This window comes from Dunckerocampus dactyliophorus, chromosome 2 (genome assembly GCF_027744805.1).
Source record: "Dunckerocampus dactyliophorus isolate RoL2022-P2 chromosome 2, RoL_Ddac_1.1, whole genome shotgun sequence".
NCBI classification, from domain to species: Eukaryota; Metazoa; Chordata; class Actinopteri; order Syngnathiformes; family Syngnathidae; genus Dunckerocampus; species Dunckerocampus dactyliophorus.
This window is the reverse complement of record NC_072820.1, coordinates 36,533,457-36,556,186: the sequence shown is the minus strand read 5'-3', so window position 1 is coordinate 36,556,186 and position 22,730 is coordinate 36,533,457. Positions and strand designations below refer to the sequence as shown.

The following is a 22,730-nucleotide window of genomic DNA, read 5'->3' as shown; positions in this document are numbered from 1 at the left end:
AAACACGAGAAAGAATAAGAACATAGAAACATAAACACATAAACATATATACCAATAAATTAAGCAACAACAACAGAAGAGACATTAATACAAGCAAATAATACAAATAAATAAATAAATAAATAAATAAATAAAGTGCTATGAGTGTGTGCGTGTGTTGCGTGCGGCGTGTGCGAGTGCTTCGTTGAGAAGCCTGATGGCCTGTGGGTAAAAGCTGTTTGCCAGCCTTGTGGTCCTGGACTTCAAACTCCTGTAGCGTCTGCCTGACGGTAGGAGTGTGAATAATGAGTGTTGTGGATGTGTGCTGTCCTTGATGAGGTTGTGTGTTCTGCGTAGGACTCTAGATTTATAAATGTCTTGCAGTGAGGGGAGGGCTGCCCCAACAATGTTCTGTGAGGTCTTGATCACCCGCTGGAGTGCCTTCCTATCACGTGTTGTACAGTTACCGTACCAAACAGTGATGGAGGCGGTAAGGACACTTTCGATAGTGCATCTGTAGAAGCAACTCAGGATTGTGGTGGACATGCCAAATTTCCTCAGTCTTCTCAGGAAGTACAGTCTCCTTTGGGACTTCTTCAGAATTTGTTGGGTGTTGTGAGACCAGGTGAGGTCCTCGCTGATGTGTGTGCCAAGGAACTTGAAGGTTTTCACCCTCTCCACCTCAGTCTCATCAATAAACAGGGGTCTATGCGGCTCCTTTTCCCTTGTTCTTGGGTCAATGATCATCTCTTTAGTCTTATCTGTATTGAGAAGGAGATTGTTATCACGACACCAAGCTATGAGGTCCGCCACCTCTCTTCTGTATGATGTTTCAACACCACCAGTGATCAGTCCGATGACTGTAGTGTCATCCGCAAATTTAATGATGCTGGTGTTGTTCTGGGAGGCCACGCAATCGTAGGTGAAGAGCGTGTAGAGGAGTGGACTCAGCACACACCCCTGTGGGGTCCCAGTGCTCACAATTCTTGAGCTGGATGTGCAGTTGTGGACTCTGACTGACTGGGGTCTGCCTGTGAGAAAGTTAAACACCCAGTTACAGAGGGAGGGAGACAGGCCAAGTGTGAGGAGCTTATTTGTGAGTTTGTGGGGGCAGACTGTATTAAAAGCAGAGCTATAGTCTATAAATAGCATTCTGACGTATGTGTCCTGGCCCTGTAGGTGAGAAAGGGCTGTGTGGATGGCAGTGTTGACTGCATCATCCGTGGACCGGTTCTGGCGATATGCAAACTGTAGAGGGTCCACAGTTGCCGCCGGGATGCTCTTTTTGATGTGGGTCATGACTATTCTTTCAAAGCACTTCATAACAATAGGAGTGAGTGCTATAGGGCGATAGTCATTCAAGCAGGTCACGTTGCTCTTCTTGGGTACGGGCACTATGGTGGTGGACTTAAAGCAGGTCGGTACAGATGCTTGTGCAAGCGACAGGTTAAATATGTCAGCAAGCACATCAGCTAGCTCTGATGAGCAAACCCGAAGTGCACGTCCTGAGATGTTGTCTGGCCCTGCTGCTTTTCGTGGGTTTGTTTTGTTTAGAACCCTGCGCACATCAGCTGATGTCACCATGAGAGGTGAGTCCTGTGTGCTCCCCAGGTTCAGCCACCCTCTCTGCTCATCAGGAGTTTGGGTGTCAAAGCGGGCATAGAACTCGTTCAGCTCATCTGGAAGTGTGGTATGGCTGGACGTGGCTATGCTACTCTGCTGTCGATAGTCTGTTATGTGCTGGAGCCCCGCCCACATGCGCCGAGGGTCTGAGGTGGAATAGTAGCCCTCCAGCTTCTGTCTGTACTGTCTTTTGGCCTCCCGTATGGACCTCCTCAGGTCATATCTGGCCTTTTTGTAGTCATCAGCGGTGCCCATGACAAATGCAGTCGAACGAGCACGTAGCTTAGCCCTTACATCACAGTTCATCCACTGTTTTTGGTTAGGGTATTTTCTGTAATACTTGGTGGTGGTAACAGTCTCTATACATGTGCTAATGTAGCCAGTAACAGCAGAAGCATATTCATCCAAATCAACAGTACAATCTTCCCTCCCCGCTGCAGTTTTAAACACATCCCAGTTTGTGCAGCCAAAGCAGTCCTGAAGTACTTGATCAGTTTCTTCATTCCACACTTTAACTGCTGTACGTACAGGGGGAGCTTTTTTAAGAAGTTGTCTGTATGTTGGATAAAGGAATATAGAGATGTGGTCAGCCTTACCAAAGTGGGGTCTTGGAACAGCCTTCAAAGCACCTTTCATGTTGCAGTAGACTTGGTCCAGGATGTTATTTTCCCTTGTGGGAAAGCTCACATGCTGGTAATATTTGGGGAGGACAGTCCTGAGGTTACAGTGGTTGAAATCGCCAGATATAATAAATACAGCGTCTGGGTGTTTGGTCTCGTGTTTATCAATGATGTCTCGTGTTTATCAATGATAATACATATACATTAATATTCACAAATAAATTTAAAAAAGAAAGTCAAAAATTTTTTTTAAAATAAAATAAAAAAACAAATACATTAAATTAATATAAAATGCATTTAAAAATACATTTGTGAACAATACAAAATATTTAATTGAATTAAATGAAAAAATATATATTTGTTGCATTGTTTGTATGTATAAGTGTAAGACATATGCGCAACTATGAATCACACTACAATATGTAGCCAGTGTTGTGCGTAAAACTTAGCTGCACACATTCAAACCAACAAGAATCCCCCCCCCGCTCCCCCGTCATTTGCTGCATTCAGACACTTTGAGTCTATGAGCCTTTTCCTCTCTCCAAATGAGCAAAGCCACCAAACAAAGGGCCGCCAACGTGGATGAATGTTACTTTTGTTTTACCCATTTGAACCTGAGCTTTCCCTTAAGAAGAGTTTCCTTTTTTTTCCCCTCTCTCTCTCGCTCGCTCCTTTCAAGCACATTTTGGCGCTGAAAAAAGGGGAAAAGGGATAGAAAGAATCATTCAGGAAGTGGCTGCCTTTCAGCTGCGTGCCAGAGGAGAGTCGGGCAACTTCCTCATCCCGTTGTCACGGCAACGGGAAGCTCAGCCAGCTGGTGCAGCGGGCAGTGGGTTTGAATTGAAGCGAGGGGGACTGACGGTTGGGATACGGGGAACACAATGACAGTGAGTGAAGGGCTGGCAGTTTAAATGTAAACACTTGAAACAGTATTCACACGAAGCACGGCCATATACAGTATTTCTTATTAAACTTTGTATTAAAAAAACATGTACTTTATCTGGTTTTCAAGATTAGTTAAAACCAAATAACACATCTAGGAGATAAAAGTGACTATGCTTTATGAGTGGTGTGATTATCTTGTCACTAAACATTTAGCACACCTGTGTCAGTTTGGGCTAGTATAGGTGGGTGTTCTATGGGATAAGGGGGCGAACCAGACTGGCAAACACAGCTGCGGACACACAGCAATAGCCCCCGTCCCCCACACATTTATTTATCAGTGTGTTTGCATTAGGGATGTGCACTAATCTTCACACAAGGCCTTTGCAGAGGCCTCACAGCCTGGGATGAAAGTGGCCCTGTCCACAATCAATAGCTTGCTAATTCATCCAAAATCAGAACGTTCTTTGAATTATAAAGGGAGCCACGGGTGGTCATCTATAGATTTAGGTGTGTGTGTGTGTGTGTGGTGCATTTTCTTCATGGGTGGGATGCTCCTGATATGAAACACCCATGCAAATTATTACAGATTATGTGTTTTTTTTACATTTTCTATCATTTGACAGGAATTTAGGATGCAAAATCCAATTTTGGATCTAACCAGAAGTGCAAGGTATACACATAAAGATATTTGTTTATTTCAAACATGCCTAACACAGTTACATTAAAGTAAAGTTTACACTTGCACAGTTTGTACAGTTTTGTCCAAAAATGATTATTTCTAAACCATGTTGTTTTTTCCATATGTGGAAAGTAACAAAATACATGTACTCGTGTTGCTGTAACGGAGTCGTAGTATTGTGTATTTGTACTTTTTCAAACTGTTTTAAAAATCTGTATTTGTAGGATAAGTATTTTATTTCAATAAATTTTAAATCGTATCAATTACTGATAAGAAAAAAAGCTCCTGGAAATATTTGACACCTGAAGTTAATTTTTTCATTTACTTGAGTACATTTTTAGGCTTGTACTTTTACTAGTACATGAGAAAATTTAAATTAAAATTTAATTCAATTGCAATTCACTGAACAGAGAATGTTCATAGAACGCCCTCTGCGGGTGCTACTCGCACTACACTGACTGTTGCTCCAACAAAGTACTGTAGTGAGTAAGTCGAAATTGAAAATTTTTTTTCTAAAGGTAGCATTATCGACTAAACAAAAGAATTACATTAAATTCAACGATACGATAATTACGTTTTATTTCGATAACAGGAAATAGTCATTTCGGCTTCCGTCGACGTAACGCTACTCGTGACGTCAGCATAACAACAAGCTGTCATGTTAGCTCACCAGGCAGAAATTGAATCCAACATAATTTCATAACGAATCTTTTAAAAGCTGCATTGTTTAGATGTGACACGTCTCTCCGAAGGTGAGTGCTAAAACTACCACTATACATACGGGAAAATCAAATGGCAGCTGTCGTCGGGATAACATAATTATAATAAAAAAAGGCAAAACAACACCTAGCATATAAGCTAACTTAGCATTGTTGACGTTGCCTAGCGGTGTAACCTAAACTACACGCGGAGGCTTTTAAAGGCCTGCTGTTGGACATTTTCCAAACTTTACTCGCTTCTGGCAGCGCTAAAAGCGGTTTATGCTTCACAGTGAGTGGATGTGCTTGAGTAACAGCCACTTACTACAGCTTTTCTGGATACGCTACGCGGCTAATTAGCTAACGTCTGTTCCGATGTTATATACTAACATATGCTCACATGATTGTCAACAGCTAAATTGTAACTGTCTCTGTGCTACTACTACTATTAATTGTTTGCAAAAAGGCAACCCTCGTTAATGCACTAAGCAACCTTGTGTTTGAGTTCATTGTAACGGTTTGTCAACTGGCTAACATCCGTCTCATGATGAGTTAAATCGCCGGCTATCCAAGCCACCTCGCTGTGTTTTCTCGCTGCGTGCTTAGTCAGCGAAATCAAGAGAAAGTCTTTTCCTGGGTGGCATCCCGCTTGCTTTGAACATACGCATTGCAGATGCATTGCAGGGGACATGCACAACACAAACTTGCATGTTCTCTCTTGGCACAGTGTTCGAGATCCAGGCGGGACAGGGCGTTCTTAAAGCCTGTCAGCTTCGCCAGCCGAAGAGACGGGGAACAGGATTGGGAAGCAGGGCGAGGCGGGCCCCGCGGAGCCGGTGGAGAAGATGGCCGGCAGCCCGGAGAAGAGTTCTACCGCGCAAGAGCTAAAGGAGCAGGGGAACCGCTTGTTCCTCTGCCGCAAGTACCAGGAGGCTGCTACATGCTACAGCAAAGCTATAGTGAGGACATTGCGTTGTTAATGGATGCATTTTCACTGGTTGTAATGTGTATCATGTGTGATGTTTGCTGTGTCCTGTTTTCCAGAACCGGAACCCGTCCGTGGCAGTGTACTACACCAACAGAGCTCTCTGCCATGTGAAGCTGCAGCAGCATGACAAGGCTCTGGCAGACTGTAAGCATGCCCTGGAGCTGGACAGCCAGTCGGTCAAGGCCCACTTCTTCCTTGGTCAGTGTCACCTGGAGCTGGAGAACTACGACGAGGCCATCGGGAACCTGCAGAAAGGTTTGAACAAACCTGGGCCCATATTCATAAAGATTCTCAAAGGCCTCTCAAAAAGATTCTAACTTAGACTAAAAGTTCCTACCAAGCTTAAGGGTGATTAAGGAAGTTCCTGAGAGCAACTCTGAGTAAGGAGGGGACATAAACTTTTATTTTAGTGAGGAGGCGTGGTTGGCCCCGATGCTAGGTATGACGCAGTCTTCTAAGAGCCGTGATAGGTTGTTACAAAAAGGCGGAAAAAATGTGCTCCGTGCTCCTCGTAATGAATGGACAGTAAAATCAACCGATCATATAACATGGACTCTATTAAGAAATGTATAATTGTGACATGAATTTTATGTCATGGTGATGAAACTCAGCAAAATGAAATTAATTATGACTGAGGTTCAGAATGTTTGAACGTACCTCATTCACATGCCGATTATATTGATGTGCTTATTGTTATGTTTATGGTCCATGCTGGTCATTTTAGTACGTGGTGGTCTTTCAAAAATATCTCATCTTCCGTTTTTCTTAAATAAGGTAAACCATAACATTAGAAAACATCTCTGTTTCATACGGTGTAGTTGTGTACCAATACCAAATACAACCACAACATGGGTGTCATGAGCCACCCAACTAAACTTTTTTTATGTAACCTGATAAAAAACCCACAATAATCCAAATATTGTTGAAACACTTAAAAAGGCAGAATCTTTGATACAGCTTTTGTATTGGAGCTTATTACATTTTCCAGGTGTATCTAATGTTCTGGTCTGTCCCATAATAATCATAACATAGAATGAAAATTATGTCATTTTGTCATCTGCAATGAGTGCTCATGCTTTGGTGGAGAAAAAAATAAAAATGTGCTGGTTAAAGGTCCCAGATTAGTTTTTTGTTTTTTTTTAAACACTGTTAGCAAGTTTCAGGGGTTCTACTCCAAGAAGCGCTATTGCACACTCTATCCACTTTTTATATACACTGTAACTCTGCATATATATCACATACAACAACATAACACTAAGGAGGGGTACGGGAGGACATAAATGTTAGCAACCCTAGCATAGCTATGTGAGCTAAAGTGCTAACATTACACTTTTTACGTTACACACTTACTTTAAGTTGAGAATCAAAGCCTGTTTCTGTCAAAAGGGGAAAGGTGATACATTTTATTCAAGTTTGGTGCTCATAAACTCTAGAGCTCATACTGTATTAGTCTTAGAACATCACTTTGCATAATAGCGGAACTTTAAATAAATGAAAATGTTTCTGCAGCTTACAATTTGGCAAAAGAACAGAGGCTGAACTTCGGAGACGACATCCCCAGCGCCTTACGTATTGCTAAGAAGAAGCGTTGGAACAGCATTGAGGAGAAGCGCATCAACCAGGAGAATGAGTTGCACGCCTACCTAAGCAAACTCATACTGGCTGAGAAGGAGCGGTGAGAGCATTTATCGGACGCTTGGTAATTTTGTTCTGTACAGAAGACTAATTTACTCATTCACTGCAGAGAACTTGAAGACTACAAGGAAAAGCAGGACGACGATCAAAACGGAGGCGATGCGGCCAAGATTGCATCCAAACACGTACGTCAGGAAGTGTTTCTGACTTCCTGAGTGGCTTTGTGTTACATTTGACTAACGTGAATGTGACTCCATTAGGACAAGTACCTAATGGACATGGATGAGCTCTTCTCTCAAGTGGACGAGAAAAGAAAAGTGAGTATCCTCTGCACAGTAATGATGAGCGAGCACAGATTTACTGTGTGTGTGTGTGCGTGCGCGTGTAGGTGTGTGTGCTGTGAATCACCACACAACTGTGTTCCTGTGAGAAATGGAGAATAATCATGCTGTTTGTGGAGAAACCATCCCTGTTAGTTTGCTAAAGATTGCGGTGAAAGTGGCGTTAACAGCTGCATTTTTTACATTTTACACATCATAAAATATAGATGTTTGGTTACTTACCAGGCTAAAAGCAAGTCAGCATACTGTATGTGTCTGAAAGCTAATAGTTCACTTTTTTGTTGTATGCATTTATCTTTTCAGTGTGGCCCTAATCCTCCTTTGTAATCTTGTCATGTGGCTGTGTTCAATGCTATTTTTACACTTAGCCACAGGCTGCAAGTGGCCCGCTGGCTGGACATTGAAGATCCTTGCTTTTAGCGATCGTCCTACACCCTTAAATGTGATTGTATTACTTGTGAAAATACTAAGGCTGTGAAAAATAGCATGTTAACAGCGGTAACGAATTTATTTAATTAATTACATTAACATTTTTGCATAATTAACCCAAGCGCACCATAGGGGTATATGGCGAAGCGAGTTTAGTGGATCAGCGAGCCGTGTTGAGTTGAAAGCTGGACTTGCGTGTTCAACGAAGGTAGCTCTCTTTTAAAGCAGCTAGATCACCATGGTAATTTAGGCTAAACTTACAACCTAGTCGGGACCAGATTATGTTCAGGCTCTCATCTTAAAATCAGCAATGAAAGTGCCACTTTTACACGGTTTAACTAATTTGGAGATGGTGTCACGGCTTATTGAGAACCTACAAGGTTCCTTAGGGGACATGGAGGGAAAACAAATTGAAGAAAAGGGCATTCCCTGATGATATTATCCATCTATAAAGTGAGATAGATTTTCAGACGAGGGCATATGCTAGATATGCTGACGTGAGCACCAGGATCTGATGTGATCTGAAATTATATTAATAATTAGGCCACAATTAGCAGACGTAAACGTCAGCGGTCCTTGCTTGAGTACTCACGTCAACACTGCGATCTAGTGGTCACAACGAGATATAACAAGAAGACGTATTGGAAGATATAAAAATACGTTTTTCTCCAATGTATTTATTTTTTAAATGGATTAGTGTTCAATGTCTAAGTTGTGCAATGTTGAGCGTTGATAAATGAAAAGAAGTGTTAACTTTCCCATTCCATGCTCAGCAGTATTATGTCAGCAGTCCTTCCTCGCTCTATTGGCGGCGACAGTGTGGCTTTTAGCAGTTAATTTTCTGGGAACTCCTCATAAGGCTTCGGCCTGGACAAAGTAAGTTGATAACCACCATCGCGGGTCCAATTAAGTCTGATTGCGGATGTTAGGTTTTGTCGAGTTGCATCTTGAGCACAAAGCCTGGGTTTGTGGAGCCACTTTCGCCGTATACCCCCCATGTCAAGCCATCCCTCTCTGTTATAACGACAGACGGCGCAATAACGTCCACACAGTCACACAGAGGCTGACGCTCTTTTATAACTTTATTCTGACAGAAACACATCAACAGCAGTGCAATTCCAACACAATAAACCTCACAAACACATCTCTACTTTTCCTCGGAACAACACTCTACTCATCGTCACGTGACAGCGAGGTGCATTCAGGGGAACTCCGAACATCACAGCAACGTCTTGATTATGCGCTTACGTGTGGTCTATAAACAGAGACAAAAAACAGTAATTGGATATTCTTATCACTCACTAGAAGGGTTGAGCACCCAATCTTGAGCATCAATTGGAACCGGGACTAACACTTCAATGCTCCCGGGATCGTTCAAATTTTGTTATTTTGTAATTAAATTTGTAATTTCGTAGTTAGATTCAAATGAGATTAGTTTTGTAGTTTTGATGCCCTGTCCACCGACTGGAAGAAATAGCCACAAAAACCGAGAAAGAAGAAGCGGCTCCAAAGTTTGGCTTAACTTCATTTAAAAAAAAAAAAAAAAAGAGCGGTCGGCTCAGTGCAACATTTGTAACACAATCATGCAAAGGAGTGTGCAAGACTGACATAATTAACACCTCCAGATTCATGATGCAGAAACAAGAGTGCCCCGTATTTGATGGTCTGTGTCGTACTTCCTCTAAGCAGTAAGAATCACGGAAGTCAAACAATAAACGACGTCTGTCTCATGCCAATGTAACTGACAGTTTCAGGATGCCCATTGATGTAAACAAAGCACAGGGACTACAGCTGCAGGATGCAAGTGTATTCATGTTTATTCGGGTCTCATTTACAACTTCGCACTACACCCTGTTTACTTGTGCTAACAAATAAGGTGTCATAAAAATAGCTTACACCAGCATTGAGGCAGCAAAGTATACCAGTGCTAATATGGTAGCTCAAGATTTATAGCTCATAGACAAACCTTTTACAAGTTGTCTGATATTCTGCACCCAGTTTAGTGCATGTTTAAGTGCCTGCAGCATCACACACTCACTAACACATGTCAGCTTACGGTATGTGGAAATGCTTTTTCATGAGCTTTTTGAAAGCAAACATTTTTGAAAGTATTCTCCTGTGAAAATAGATGTGATAAATTAATCGTAAAGTTGATAAAAAGTTTATATTACTAAAAGATTCATGGGGAAGTTCAGACATTTCATGCAAAAAGAGCTCTGGTTAGCGCCCTCATTTAAGCCATGCAAACTTTTATGACTGCCTCTTAAAAACATCAAAACAAGGAGTCGGAACCAGAATCGTTCAAATTCAAAAGATGCCCAACTCTACTCAATAATGTAACTCTTACTGGGGAAGTACAATTTGCTGCATTTAAGTACGCTGAGAAATCCCAGAAAATACACCTACACTCAAAACATGTGAATTCAACTTAAAAAAGTACGTGGTGTCTTTGAACGCAACCCCTTATGGCTCATAGTACTGTTAAAATGTCATTCAAATGTTCTGCTACTATTAAAGAGACTAGTGTTAGACAAAGAGATTCTCTGCCGTGTGGTATCTTTTGGCATGATTTAAATATTCACTTCATTTGGAGCTGTTAATACCTACAAATACATAAAATTGTGTCCTGTCATTTATCTTTTTGTTCATAAAATATTGTAAAAAGGGCTTATTTCACACAAAGTTGAAAATGGTGATTAATCATGATTAATTAGAAAACAGATTAATTTCATTAAAATGCTGAATCAATTTTGTTAGTTGTAGTTTTTATTTGTGTTCTATGCAAACAGGTGAATAAGTAGAGGATCTTCTGTTATGGCTCTGATGAGGCTATTTTGCGAGATGAGAATCTTAAAAAGTGTTTTGCATCTCACCAGAAACGTGAGATCCCAGATTATCTCTGTGGAAAGATCAGCTTTGAACTGATGAGGGAGCCGTGCATCACACCTAGCGGGATCACCTACGACCGCAAGGACATCGAGGAGCACCTACAGGTACGAGCCTTTCACAACAGACGGTCAAGATTTTGTATGGAATGTTAGGTAGTTGCTTTATAAAGCAAAGCTGTAGTTAAAATAGAAAACCTGCAGGGTAACTTCTGTTTTGATCAATGCATTTCTATCAAGTAGGCTTAGAAAACACAGTGTCATCTTGCCATCTTCACATCACTCTTCAAAAACAAAAAATAATCAAATCTGAAGGCAAAACTATGCTTTTTGCCTCGCATGTGTTGTATTTTTCTTTCCTGATATCCACACACACCAACAATGCAGTATGTAGAAAAGTGGTGGAGAATATAAGTGGACATGCATAGTTCTAAATAACAAGGTGGAACTTTCTGGCGCTTTAAACATCCCATGTTAACACTTTACTCAACCTGCTCCACCAGCGAGTGGGGCATTTTGACCCGGTCACTCGAAGCCCCCTGACCCAGGACCAGCTGATCCCCAACCTGGCCATGAAGGAAGTGATCGATGCCTTTATCCAGGAGAACGGTTGGGTGGAGGACTACTAGAGTTGGAAGCCCACCCCTTGCCCACCCGTCTCCCATTTCTCCATCTTAAATCAACATGAGACTGTAGAGAACACGTCACCTTGCCTGGAGATGAACTGTCACACTATGGGCTACCAAACGGGTGCTGCCGTGGACCTTGTAGCGCCTCCCCCTGCCCTTTGGATTCTGCTTGGAACCTGCGAGGCTGTACGTATTGATGGCCTACTATACTCCCTTTAACACTCCCCCACCTTCTACACATCCTTTTCTTTTCCACAACATGGAGGCCAAGCTCTCAGGTCTCGCTCATCATGTCTGTTTCTATCTCGAGTGCCACAATCCCAGGAAAGCATCACCAAATGGTCTCGTGTCCTGCCAATAGAAAATTTGAATAATTTACTTCAGTTTTTTTTGTCATTAATTAAAACTCTTCAACCTGAAATGGTAACTATGCCAAAAACCGTTGTCATTGAGGGTAACTACTTTGTATACAAGTTTACATGATGGGTGTATCACAAGTGTGTTTTCGCTGTTATATGCTTCACCTCTAGATGGCGCCACAAACTCTTCACTCACAGCCCCGCGCTTTTGAGATTTTTAGTGATGAGCTCTTCGTGTTACACTCAAGTACAGACAATTGAAATAAGATGAATGTATGCATTCTATGTTGCTTTGTTTGGAGCTGAACATGTTTTTAATCAGGACACTTTTTTCCCTTAAAAAGCGGCCTTGAACTGAGGAAATGAATGGGGGGGAAAATGGCTGCTGGATTGAAAAAAGAAATGCTGACTATTCCTTTAAAATGTGTATGAATTTTGCTAAAAGACATCACCTGTTGAAGGCAACGCCTACATGTGCTTTAAATGTGCACAAAGGTGTGCTGTGATGCTCACATTTTCTTACAAAATCCAGACAATGCTTCTTCTTCTCCCGCCCTGATCCTAATACTGTTAATGTGAAGTGCAGTTATCTCATCGCTGAGAAAACTGCTGCTAAAACAATCATCAGTGTGGGGGAACTATAAGTTAAAGTTGACTGTGTCGTCGGCTATGCTTAAATGCTGGAAGCAAAGTATCAGTTTTCATCCATACTTCCAGCATTCCTGTAAAACACCGTGCAGTGGCGGATCTTTTAGCTGAGTGCTTCACGTCAGGCTGCGGACTAAGTGTACATAATTATTAGCTTTGTGTATCTTCTTTCTTGACAAAATAGGCTTTGCAATCCCCCAGTGTATTAAATGTAGATATGTTGATAACAGAAAGGCCCGGTTCTGTTTTCCTTTTGTTCTCCCTCGTTAGTTAAAGCTTGTTGTGGTATTGGACACAGGTATCATTCAAGAGACATTCAAGGTGTTAATGACAACTCTTGCTCACACATTACAGTAGTATTGTTTTTTTGTTTTTTTTGATATTACATCAATTTACAAGGCAAGCCGTTATGATAGCCATACGACAAAGCAAATGACATGAACTTGTGAATAAATGCCAGTTATTTCAACAACATTGAATTATTTGTCCCCTTTATTTTGGACATTTACTATTTTGACCCAAGTATAATAAATATCATATACATTTCCCATAGGAAAAAGGCTGAGGAAGACTTCTTAATAAGAGGTCTAGAGATGTATTCCTGCAAACCAGCAGGGGGCACCAAACCTCTTCTCCCTGAGTTATAACTTTTCTTCCTGTCACTCACTCACACACACACACACACACCAGTGACCTGGAGTGATGCAGCCACGACGCAGAGACCCGCTGAGGGGGAAAAAAAGCGTCTCAAAGGTTGTTAGCAAACAATGATGCTTATTTTAAGACAATGGTTCCTAAACTTTGTACAGTGTGTACCCCTTCAGACATCTGACCTGAAGCCATGTACCCCTTCTCCTACTTCTTAATTAACTTGAGATATTGAACATAACTCATTGGTTAATTCATTTTATAGTAATTCCAAGACAAAAATGCGCATTTTGCATGCTCACATTTTGATAAAGTTTGACATGAGCACTGATAAATAGATAAGTAATCATCCTACATATCTTTTATTCCAGTCTGATGTTAGCATCCTTCTGTTTGAATGGGTTGAACTGAGCTTCACATTTTTTTTTGTCCACTTATGATGGCTATGGTTTAAGCCTGTATAATAATTTAATACCAAATTGAAGGGTAAAGTTTAACATCATGATAAAGCAGTATCCGAAGTACAAAAATACATACAACCAACGATAAAGCCTCATTTTAGGGGGAATCCCCACTCACAGTGACAGGATTTCACCAATGGGTCGTGTGGGGATTGGAACACCAACATAAATGAAGCCTTGAAGATTAAACACTCTGAATGCATAAAATAATCATCAAACTTACTGATTTGCTCATATGATGCACACAGCAATGAACAACATCATGCGTTGACCCTTTCTGCTCCATTCTCCTTGCTGTGAGGGGTTCAGGCGCCCTCGTAATATTGAGTGTTAGGTGCTAATTGTTTTTCTTTTTTATTCAGGTAAACCCTATGACAGTTGATGTACCCCTGGGGGGTATGCGTTCCCCACTTTGGGAACCAAGGTTTTAAGATAATGGTGAGCAATGAAGCAGTGTCATCGAGCTGTCAAACAGCGACCAATACTTTCATTACAGTCATCCCTCGTTTATTGCGGTTAATTGCTTCCAGACCAACCGCGATAAGTGAATTTCCGAAGTAGGATTCAATATCAAAAAATTGAACTTTTTTGTACTTAGACCATAGAAAACCTGTTTATGATTTTCTAAATAGTTTATTTGACCATTATTAGAGCCCTGTAGACATGAAATCACACCCGAGTCACCTTTACACTCCTGTTATTCTTTGTTTACACCACATTGCTCAACTGTAACTCGCAGGCTATGGGATCACTGCAGGGACACGAGATGGCCATGGCTTTAACCATTAGCAAGCCAGCGAGCTAACTAGTTAGCCTCCAATTTATTTGCTATATTCTAAACTTAAGAAAGTGATTGAAACGGAGTGGAGAAGGAGAACACAGTAGCCAAAAACTTACCACTTCCACGTGGAATGGGAGGAGAAGTTCTTTTCACTCTATTATGTTGCACATGCCATGGCTGATTACATGCAGTGTGGCGCAAATCCACATGTCTCAATAATGGACATTACTGATGCATAGTGGCCAGAATAGAACACATACCTTCGTCTTTCAATATAACAAAAAAGACCAAAGTACGTTGACTGACATTTTGATACAACTAAAGTCTGTTTATTTCAGCCAAACAAATGACACCGTAAACAAAGGCCAACAATGAAGAATATTTTGTGTCATTTATCCCTGGCATGCGGACATTTATTATAATAAAATGACAGACTGTCTATTTTCTACACTGCCTATATATCCTCTTCAGGGATAAGACTACACCGTGGGCTGATGGGCTGCTCCCTAAAACTCAGCTACAGTATATGTGAACCACAACACCACCAATGGGCCACAGGTGCAGTTTGTGTTCCTCGGACTCTATCCCCAGTGTCGTGTTGATTCTCTGTCAACCAAGGAGCATCTGCATAAGTCTTTAGCGACTCTACCACCTACCATCTACCAAAAAGTGGTGCAATACGGATCAGGTATGTTTTGGTAGCGTGCACGACATTTGACAACGCCAACGTAACAAATTGTGACCTGTACAGTGGATACAGAGCTTAGGCTTCTGAAGCTTTTTGTTGTCGGTCATGAGACATGAACGCTGGGTTGGACACAGAGTCCGTTGTCTTAGCTGACGTCACGGCTGGTACTAGGAGGGCAGAGGACAGCTTTGGCCAGCAAACAACAGCACATCATCGTCATGGTAAGAGGATATTTTTTTGAGCAGCGTTTAGTCTTTGGTGTGCTTCTACACTGATGTCTGCTGTGTGTTTGCAGAGTGTCGCTATTCTAGCTGTGTTTGTGTTTGGCGCCTTTGCGTTGGCAACATCGGCAGACACGCAAGGTAAAGTGTCGCCTTGAGTAGTTTTATTGTGTGATGGCAGCAAACTGTCCTGATGCTTGTCTAATGTACTCCAGTGGGTCTGGGCGGCAAAGTCCTGGTCTTCCCTTATGAGACCGATTTCAGCTACGTGACGCTGATGCCGCTCAAGGAGATGGCTCTTAAGGCCTTCACCCTGTGCTTACGCGTGGCCACAGAGCTGCCCGAAGAACGCCAGATCATCCTGTTTGCATACCGCACGGCTGACTACGACGAGCTCAATGTGTGGCGAGAGAAGGACGGACGCATTTCCTTTTACATGAGCGGTGACGGCGCTTTCTTCCACCTCCCTCCGCTGGGAACGTTCCGTACGAGCCTGTGCCTGACATGGGAGTCTGTCGCCGGACTCACTGCTTTTTGGGTGGACGGGAAGCGCAGCACGTATCAGGTCTACAAACCCGGACACAGCATCCGTCCCAAAGGCACCGTCCTCCTGGGCCAGGACCCTGACAAACACCTGGGGGGCTTGGAGGCCCTGCAGAGTTTCGTGGGGGAGCTGACTGATGTGAATATGTGGGACTTTGTCCTCTCCAGGAGCATGATCCGGGCCTGGCATTACGGACACAAGTTCCCTGAAGGCAACATTTTTCACTGGGCCACTCTTGAGTATGAGCTTAACGGAAATGTAATGGTGGTGGATGATGACTGACTCAGTGTGGCATCCTGTGGAGGGACGCATGGCGTCTGTGCTGGACTGCTTCTGATGTGTGCCATATTTAATCTTACCTTACAGTGGAGTTAGTTGATGAGACCACTGCGCTTGGTTTTGATATCATTTTAAAGATAAGGCAACAATTGCAGTCCAGCAGAGGTGCTTGTTTCACTCAGCAGCAGGATGCATCCATAGTAATAATACAATTATTAATAATATTATATAATTATATATATATATAATAGTTTTTTCAATTGTACTTATTCCTACTATAATTGTTTATTTTATTTTCACTTCTTTTTACTTGTACTTACAATGATAGCTAACAGTGATACATGTATCAATATTATTTGATCATATGTCTTTATTTATATGAAATTCTTGAAGTATTCATATTGTTAAATGTTGAATATTAATTTGAATGTCTACTTATAATATATACTGTATGTGTATAATAATAACCATGATAATAATAATAATAAAACATTTTTACCGCATACATGCCCTATGTATTCACTGGGTGGCACGCCCATTCACGTCAAGTAGTAAATGATTTATAGTTATGAATAGTTATAATTCATCTAAATAATATTAGTAGAAATGTAAGAAGACTTAATTCGATTTAACCCGGTTGAGCAGAACCACATGCTCAGTAAGAACCAGTTTGTTGACTGTTGTTGTAAAGGAACTGATAAAAGTGATGCTTTTTAATATCAAGAACAACAAATAAATGCTAAATGACACGCGTGATTCATTCTTTATGATGAAAATGATGATTTTTATCTGAGATTTATTATGATTGATTATGCAAAAGCGGTGGGGTTCCACATCTTTTTTAGGGGATGGGAATTCATTTTTGGCACAGATTGAGGACCGTTATTTCCACCTCTTGACATTCCAGTCCACTAGCATTGGGGCCAAGTGAGGCAGTGACCCACTTGATCTAGCAGATGAAGCTGTGGTGAAAAGGCTTGCTTTGTGAGCCACTTGGTGATACGTAATCCTGCCTTCTACGGGACTGGAGGGGAGCAGTCTGGCCCTGCATGTCAGATGGACATGTTTAGGATTGTAAGGCCTTGGAGGAGGTTTGTGCTCTATTTAGTGCCACTGTAGTTCAGGGTGTTTTAGATTAGAGGGAAATGGTAAAAGGAAGGACTTCGTGTATTCCTCAACAGAGGTATGATGAGGAGGATTTGTTACTTGCAGAAATCATATGGAGCTGCTTGACTACAAAGAATGAGCTCAAGGTCAGATATTCTCCATCCAAGTGTAAGTTGCACTTTGTGTCCATGGCTCCTTGCACTCATTATCCCTGCCTGCACCAACCATCGTGACCTCCTTGCAGAAAACCACGGAGAAGTTTGCGGCGCACAACCCAGGCTCCCTTGAGGGTGGGAAAGTGCGGCGTTCCGAGTATGTGTGTGTGTGTGTGTGTGTGTGTGTGTAGAGCTAGTCTGCCGTGGGCTTTCTCTCCCTCTCTCTCTCTCTAGCTGCTGCTAAATAAGGAGAAGGCAGGGCCAATGAGTTCTGACTGCGGGTCAGCAGCCAAATGTTCCACCTTCTTGGATGTTGCAATGCATCAATCGCAGTGCCCACTCACTGTGTGGTAACACCTTTGTGGACCATCTGTGGACCAAGCCTGGCCTCTCGGCACACACACACACACACACACACACACTCACACACGCCTTTATGCATTTCTGCCCAAAAGGGATTCTAATTCTTCATACATGCAGTTGGAAATAGCTTCCTATAATGAAATATGGACTGTAGTTTGTCTCGGTAACATTTGAAACATTGAAATGGTTCAAATTATTACATTAAAGAAAAACTGCAAACGTCCAAGGCACTCCCTAACCCTGTTAGAATGCCTTTATTATTTTTTATTTTTTATGCCATGGGGGACAAACAAACCCTGATGTCCCCCCAAAGAAGGCCGGATGGCTGAAACGCGTTGGTGCTGAATAAGGTCCATTAAGACATGCCATGAAAAAATATGAAGGCATTTAAACAAGGTTAGAGAGCGCCTTGGACTTTGGCAGTTTTTGGTGATTTCCTGTCCCTGTTCCAAAGAGCACCTCTTCCTTGTGACGTCTACGCTTTTTGGAAGTCCTGGTAGTGTTCCTCTTTAACCCTTTTTTGATATTAAATGAAACATTACAATTATTGTAGTATAATTGAAACCATTTTCTAAATTGTGTATTTCTAGATTTTCTAAATTGAGTCAATATTATATTTAATTAATTAATTCTTTTTGATGCCTTATAAAAAGGCATGGAAATACTTACGTTTTTAAATACTGGATAATAATGACAAAAAACAAAAAGATTATAGTCTGTTCAAAGGTTTTATTCTCCTTTATTTAATATTTAATCATAACGTTTTTCCTTAGAATTACCCTTCTTTGTTAATCTTTCTAGCAAGTCATGAAAGTAGTTCATATATTCTGGAACACTGGGGGAAAATGTAAAAAAGGAACAAATTACTTTTCAGACTTCAATTGTCCAAAATATCATACAATGTATTTTTTTTTCTAGGTAGTTATGTCAGTAGAGTTTGTTTAGTGCTTGTCACAGACAAGGTCACTTAAAAACTCTACTGTAGACGACTCTAAAGTGGATCCAGGTTTTATTTCAATGGCGTTGCTCCTTGTGAGGAAATAACCCAGTGGTTGCGGAAATGAGAGCATCATTTTTCAACGAGATAAAGTCAAGAAGTGCTTGAATTTGACCTGAAAGGAGGAAAAGAAATGAACCCTGTGCACCATCAAGACGTGTTCGGTATTGGAGATGCTGGAGGTGATAAGTGGCTTTTGAATTATTCCTTGTGCATCCTTTGTGGCATGTTTCATCCAAGTGAGCAAACAGTTGCAGGGCCCCCCCTTGTCCCGCTCGCGGACAGCCCCGCCAGTACAGGCCTGCCAGATCTGCATATTGGCCCATGGTGCTTTGAGCTGTCTTCAGCGGCGAGGAGGTGCCGTTGACTCCACATGCGTGTGGAGCTGGTGAAATGTTTTCCACGCGACAGGAGCTAGACGACGGGCGGGAGAAGCGCGTGAGCTCGGTGGAGGGGGAGACAGAAGGAGGGCCGTTCTGGATTCCTTCGAGCAACTCCAAATAGATTTCCAGGCAAAACATATTTGCATACGGCAAGACGGTGCTACGAGCTATCCCGGCGAGCTGTGGCATGTGTGCACTGAACAGATGGCTAATTTTTTTAGAGCTTTCTTGCAGAAATTTCAGCCCATTAAATTGAGATCTTGGGCATTATTCAGCTGGCTTTTGTTCACTGGGATCAAGCCGCTCTCGTTGGTCGCACATCCTCCCCAACAGACATAGGACTTCCACCAAGCTTTTCTTACTTCATGGGAATAAGAAAGTGGATGTAATGTGCCAGCATGGCCGCTCGTCCTCCCCCTCTGGGCCGTATGAAAAATTCACCAGGCCTTCCCATTAGAGTCAGTCTGCATCAGGGAGCGAGGCGTCGCATTGGACCGACACAACACTTTTATCTCTTGACACTTAGCAACGCAAATGTTGTGTTTATCAAACACAAAAATCATTGCAGAGATTTTTCCCCTGCAGGTGGGGTCGACCGCATTGTGTGCGCACACGCACACACAAACACACACAGCAGTCCTGGCTCGTTAAAAGCAGATGGACAATACCCTTTTCAGTCGCAGCCTTTCACACAGACGGTGTGAGGCCTGACCTTTACAGTGTGTGAGGGTGCAAGCACTTGGCTTCCACCGGTGTCATGCCGCCAGGCAGATTACTGGACCTTTCGCCACACTATGTAACAATTTCACCTTTAAAATAACAATTTTGTGTTATCGTTAAGTATTTTTGCTACTTTTCGGAAATGATGTGCTCATGTTCCTGTAGCTCTTGACCATGTCCTTCTTGTTTGACAGATTTATCGGTGTCATACCTCCAGGGCCGAGCAGATTACTGGACTTGGAAGTCAAAATATGTAACAATTTGACCTTAAAATAACTCATTTTTGATTGTACACTGCCTTGTACTAAGATGAAGAGCGTCTCCTGTATTCCTGCAGGAGGCTTATGACCGTGGTGGACCAGTCAGGACACTTGTTGTGTTGTGTTGTGTTTGCACTACCCTTTTTGACACTCTTACATTTTGTTGATGATGTGTTTTGTCATGGGTCGTAGTGACCCAAAGGACAAGATTGTGAGTACAAGAAATGAGTTTTCTTCGTAGGGTGGCTGGTCTCTCCCTTGGAGATAAGGTGAGAAGCACTGCTATCCGGGAGAAACTCTGAGTAGAACCACTGCTCCTCCGCATTGAGAGGAGCCAGATGAGGCCCAGACGCCTCCCAGGGCATGTCTGACCAGTAGGAGGCTTTGGAAAAGACCCAGGACACGTTGGGCTTGTGAACATCTCGGGACGAAGTAGCCGGGGAAGTCTGGGGGGAAGTCAGCTGCTCCCGTGACATGACCTTTGATAAGCGGAAGAAGATGGATGGATGGATGTACAATGTCGTTCTTGTTTGACCAATGTGTTGGTGTCGTACTTACAGCCACATTACAAGACTCTAAAGACACAATATGTAAAGAAGTTGACTTTCAGACACCTAGTAGAGCTTCATATAGATTCATTTTAATATAAAACCACTAAACCACACATACGTGATCAAACAGGCTTCAGAATGCATTTGCTCTCCTTTTAGCAGAATAACATGCATGCTTGATTTCTTCCTTTGTTTCTACATGAAGTCAAAAAATATATTAGAAAAAGTAAATAAATACAATTACATGGGGAAAAAAGTATCATTATTAAAGTGGAAAGAGAAAAAAATAGCCATGATGGCCTCACAAAGTAAAAACAAAAACATTTGAAGTAAAACGGTTATACTGTAGATAAGTAAAAAAAAAAAATTGTTAATTTCACAAAATAAAACAATAAAAAGTAAAATTATTTTTAAATAGACAAGTAAAAAAAAAATGAACATCATAATTTAGATGAAAGAATAGCTCTGATGACCTTACAAAATAATTACAAAGTAATTATTTTTTAATTACCATGGAAATACGAAATTAGAGAATTGCAGAACATTTGCTGCAGATGACCTCACAAAATAAAAAGAAATACAACTCAAGTTAAAACAATATTTTAGAAACTATTTCATCCATTCATTCATTTTCTCTGCTGCTTGTCCCCACTCGGGCCGCGGGAGGTATGCATGTGATTAGGCTCATGGTTAAGGTGCAGAAACACAAAAAATAGCTCATCCAATCAGCTTGTAGAAGCTTGGCAAATAAATATAAATCAGCCTTCACTCTCTTCACTCTTTCATAGACAAATGAAGTCTAGGAAAACAAGTTGGCTAACCTCCTTGGACGTCTGTGGTCCAGCGTGCTGCGGCTTTTAGCCATTCCTCCTCCTCTTCCTCCTCAGTGGCCTGTGGGCTCCTGGCCCCCCCTCCCAACATATGAGCGCTGCCAGTGTGCACAATGCTGCGAGACGCTCCATGGCCTCCTGATTAAATATTACAGCCCTCTAAATGGATGGAGATTAGCCTCTGTGGGAATGTTAGGGCTTAATTTACCCTCCGGTCACAAGCCTGTGTGTGTATTTGAGTGTGTGTGATGATGTGCGCTCAAAAAAAAAAAAGCAGGGAGGGGTGATGGTATTTTTTCATGAGTGTAAATGCGTTTTCACCTGCAGGTGTTCCCAAACTTTTGGAGGGGCGTAGACAACAATAATAACGCAGAGTTTTGATTGACAGTGCCAGAGTGGTATTTCTGTCAGTGTACTGTATGTTTACTTGTGTGGTTGTAGTTTGCAGTGGGTGCTTCCCTGCAACTATACTTGTATAAGGTAACCACAGTATTAGAAAGAGCTCACCGTATGAAGTAGTTCACACCACTAACTACAAGCACAAGAATAAACATCATAATACCTCTCTGTTTACTATGAATACAGACGTTCAAGTAACAATACGTGTTGCATTAAAAGCCATGTAGGTCAAATCCTTATCAATTTGATGCTGCAAGATTTGTATTGTTCACATTTTCTTTGCCACATGTACACTGAGGCGATTTAATTGCGCTTGAAGGTGACAGTCATGGCAAGGCAAAGTGTTGAATTCCCATTTTTTATTTACATTAGGGGATGTTTTTAGGTGTTGTGTTATGCCATCCCGGCTTTGGCAGTGAATTATTGATGACTTGGTTTTGTAGTTCACTGCCTATAAAATGCTTTTAAGGACGTGAGTGCATGTTTTGAGGTCTTTGCATGAAATGCTGGAACTTCAATATTTATAAACGCGCGTAAGCGTTATGGAAAATGATTTATTTAATCATAGGAACCATACTCCCACCTTTAATCAACACACACACAGTTTGTGAATAAACATATGAGGTTGCTCTGCAGGAGTGTACGGAGATATGTAGCATTGCAAGGCCTTAATTCTCTCTTCCTTTTCCTCTCATCATGGACAAACCCATCCATCACACACACAGCACATATGTGAGGAGCAGCCCTAGACAATAAGTACGTAAACACGCCACATGTACACACACACACACACACACACACACAAGCAGCCTGCGCCGGTGGGCAGAGCCTAGCCTGAAAGATTGAAAGCAATTAAAACTATCATCTGCAGTGGCTCTGGGCTGGCCCGTGGCTGCGAGGGGGGAGCTGCCACTGTGCATCAGCCTCTCGGTCTCGCCAAGGCTG

At 41.9% G+C, this 22,730-nt stretch overlaps 2 protein-coding genes across 3 annotated transcripts; both read left to right on the top strand.

Annotated features, from left to right (window-relative positions):
- Positions 1-4,402: 4,402 nt before the first annotated feature.
- stub1 (STIP1 homology and U-Box containing protein 1) lies at positions 4,403-12,895 on the top strand. Of its 2 annotated transcripts, XM_054769233.1 has the most exons (8): positions 4,403-4,538; positions 5,212-5,443; positions 5,529-5,727; positions 6,982-7,147; positions 7,217-7,292; positions 7,368-7,424; positions 10,754-10,870; positions 11,266-12,894. In XM_054769233.1, the coding sequence occupies exons 2-8, from the start codon at positions 5,330-5,332 to the stop codon at positions 11,389-11,391; spliced, it is 855 nt and encodes a 284-aa protein (XP_054625208.1). In that variant the 5' UTR covers positions 4,403-4,538; positions 5,212-5,329; the 3' UTR covers positions 11,392-12,894. The 2 variants fall into 2 exon arrangements, with proteins under 2 accessions (XP_054625208.1, XP_054625209.1); XM_054769234.1 differs by lacking the exon at positions 4,403-4,538 and having other exon boundaries at positions 5,256-5,443; positions 11,266-12,895.
- Positions 12,896-15,132: 2,237 nt separating this feature from the next.
- LOC129176943 (C-reactive protein-like) lies at positions 15,133-16,782 on the top strand. Its single transcript, XM_054767511.1, has 3 exons — positions 15,133-15,197; positions 15,272-15,338; positions 15,413-16,782. The coding sequence occupies exons 1-3, from the start codon at positions 15,195-15,197 to the stop codon at positions 16,021-16,023; spliced, it is 681 nt and encodes a 226-aa protein (XP_054623486.1). The 5' UTR covers positions 15,133-15,194; the 3' UTR covers positions 16,024-16,782.
- The last annotated feature ends 5,948 nt before the right edge of the window (positions 16,783-22,730 follow it).

Coding starts and splice junctions, on each gene's coding strand:
- stub1 (XM_054769234.1), top strand. CDS start 5,330: ATGGCCGGCAGCCCGGAGAAGAGTTCTACCGCGCAAGAGCTAAAGGAG. Junction 7,293..7,367: donor CCAAGATTGCATCCAAACAC/GTACGTCAGGAA, acceptor TGACTCCATTAG/GACAAGTACCTAATGGACAT. Junction 7,425..10,753: donor AAGTGGACGAGAAAAGAAAA/GTGAGTATCCTC, acceptor GCATCTCACCAG/AAACGTGAGATCCCAGATTA.
- LOC129176943 (XM_054767511.1), top strand. Junction 15,339..15,412: donor AACATCGGCAGACACGCAAG/GTAAAGTGTCGC, acceptor AATGTACTCCAG/TGGGTCTGGGCGGCAAAGTC.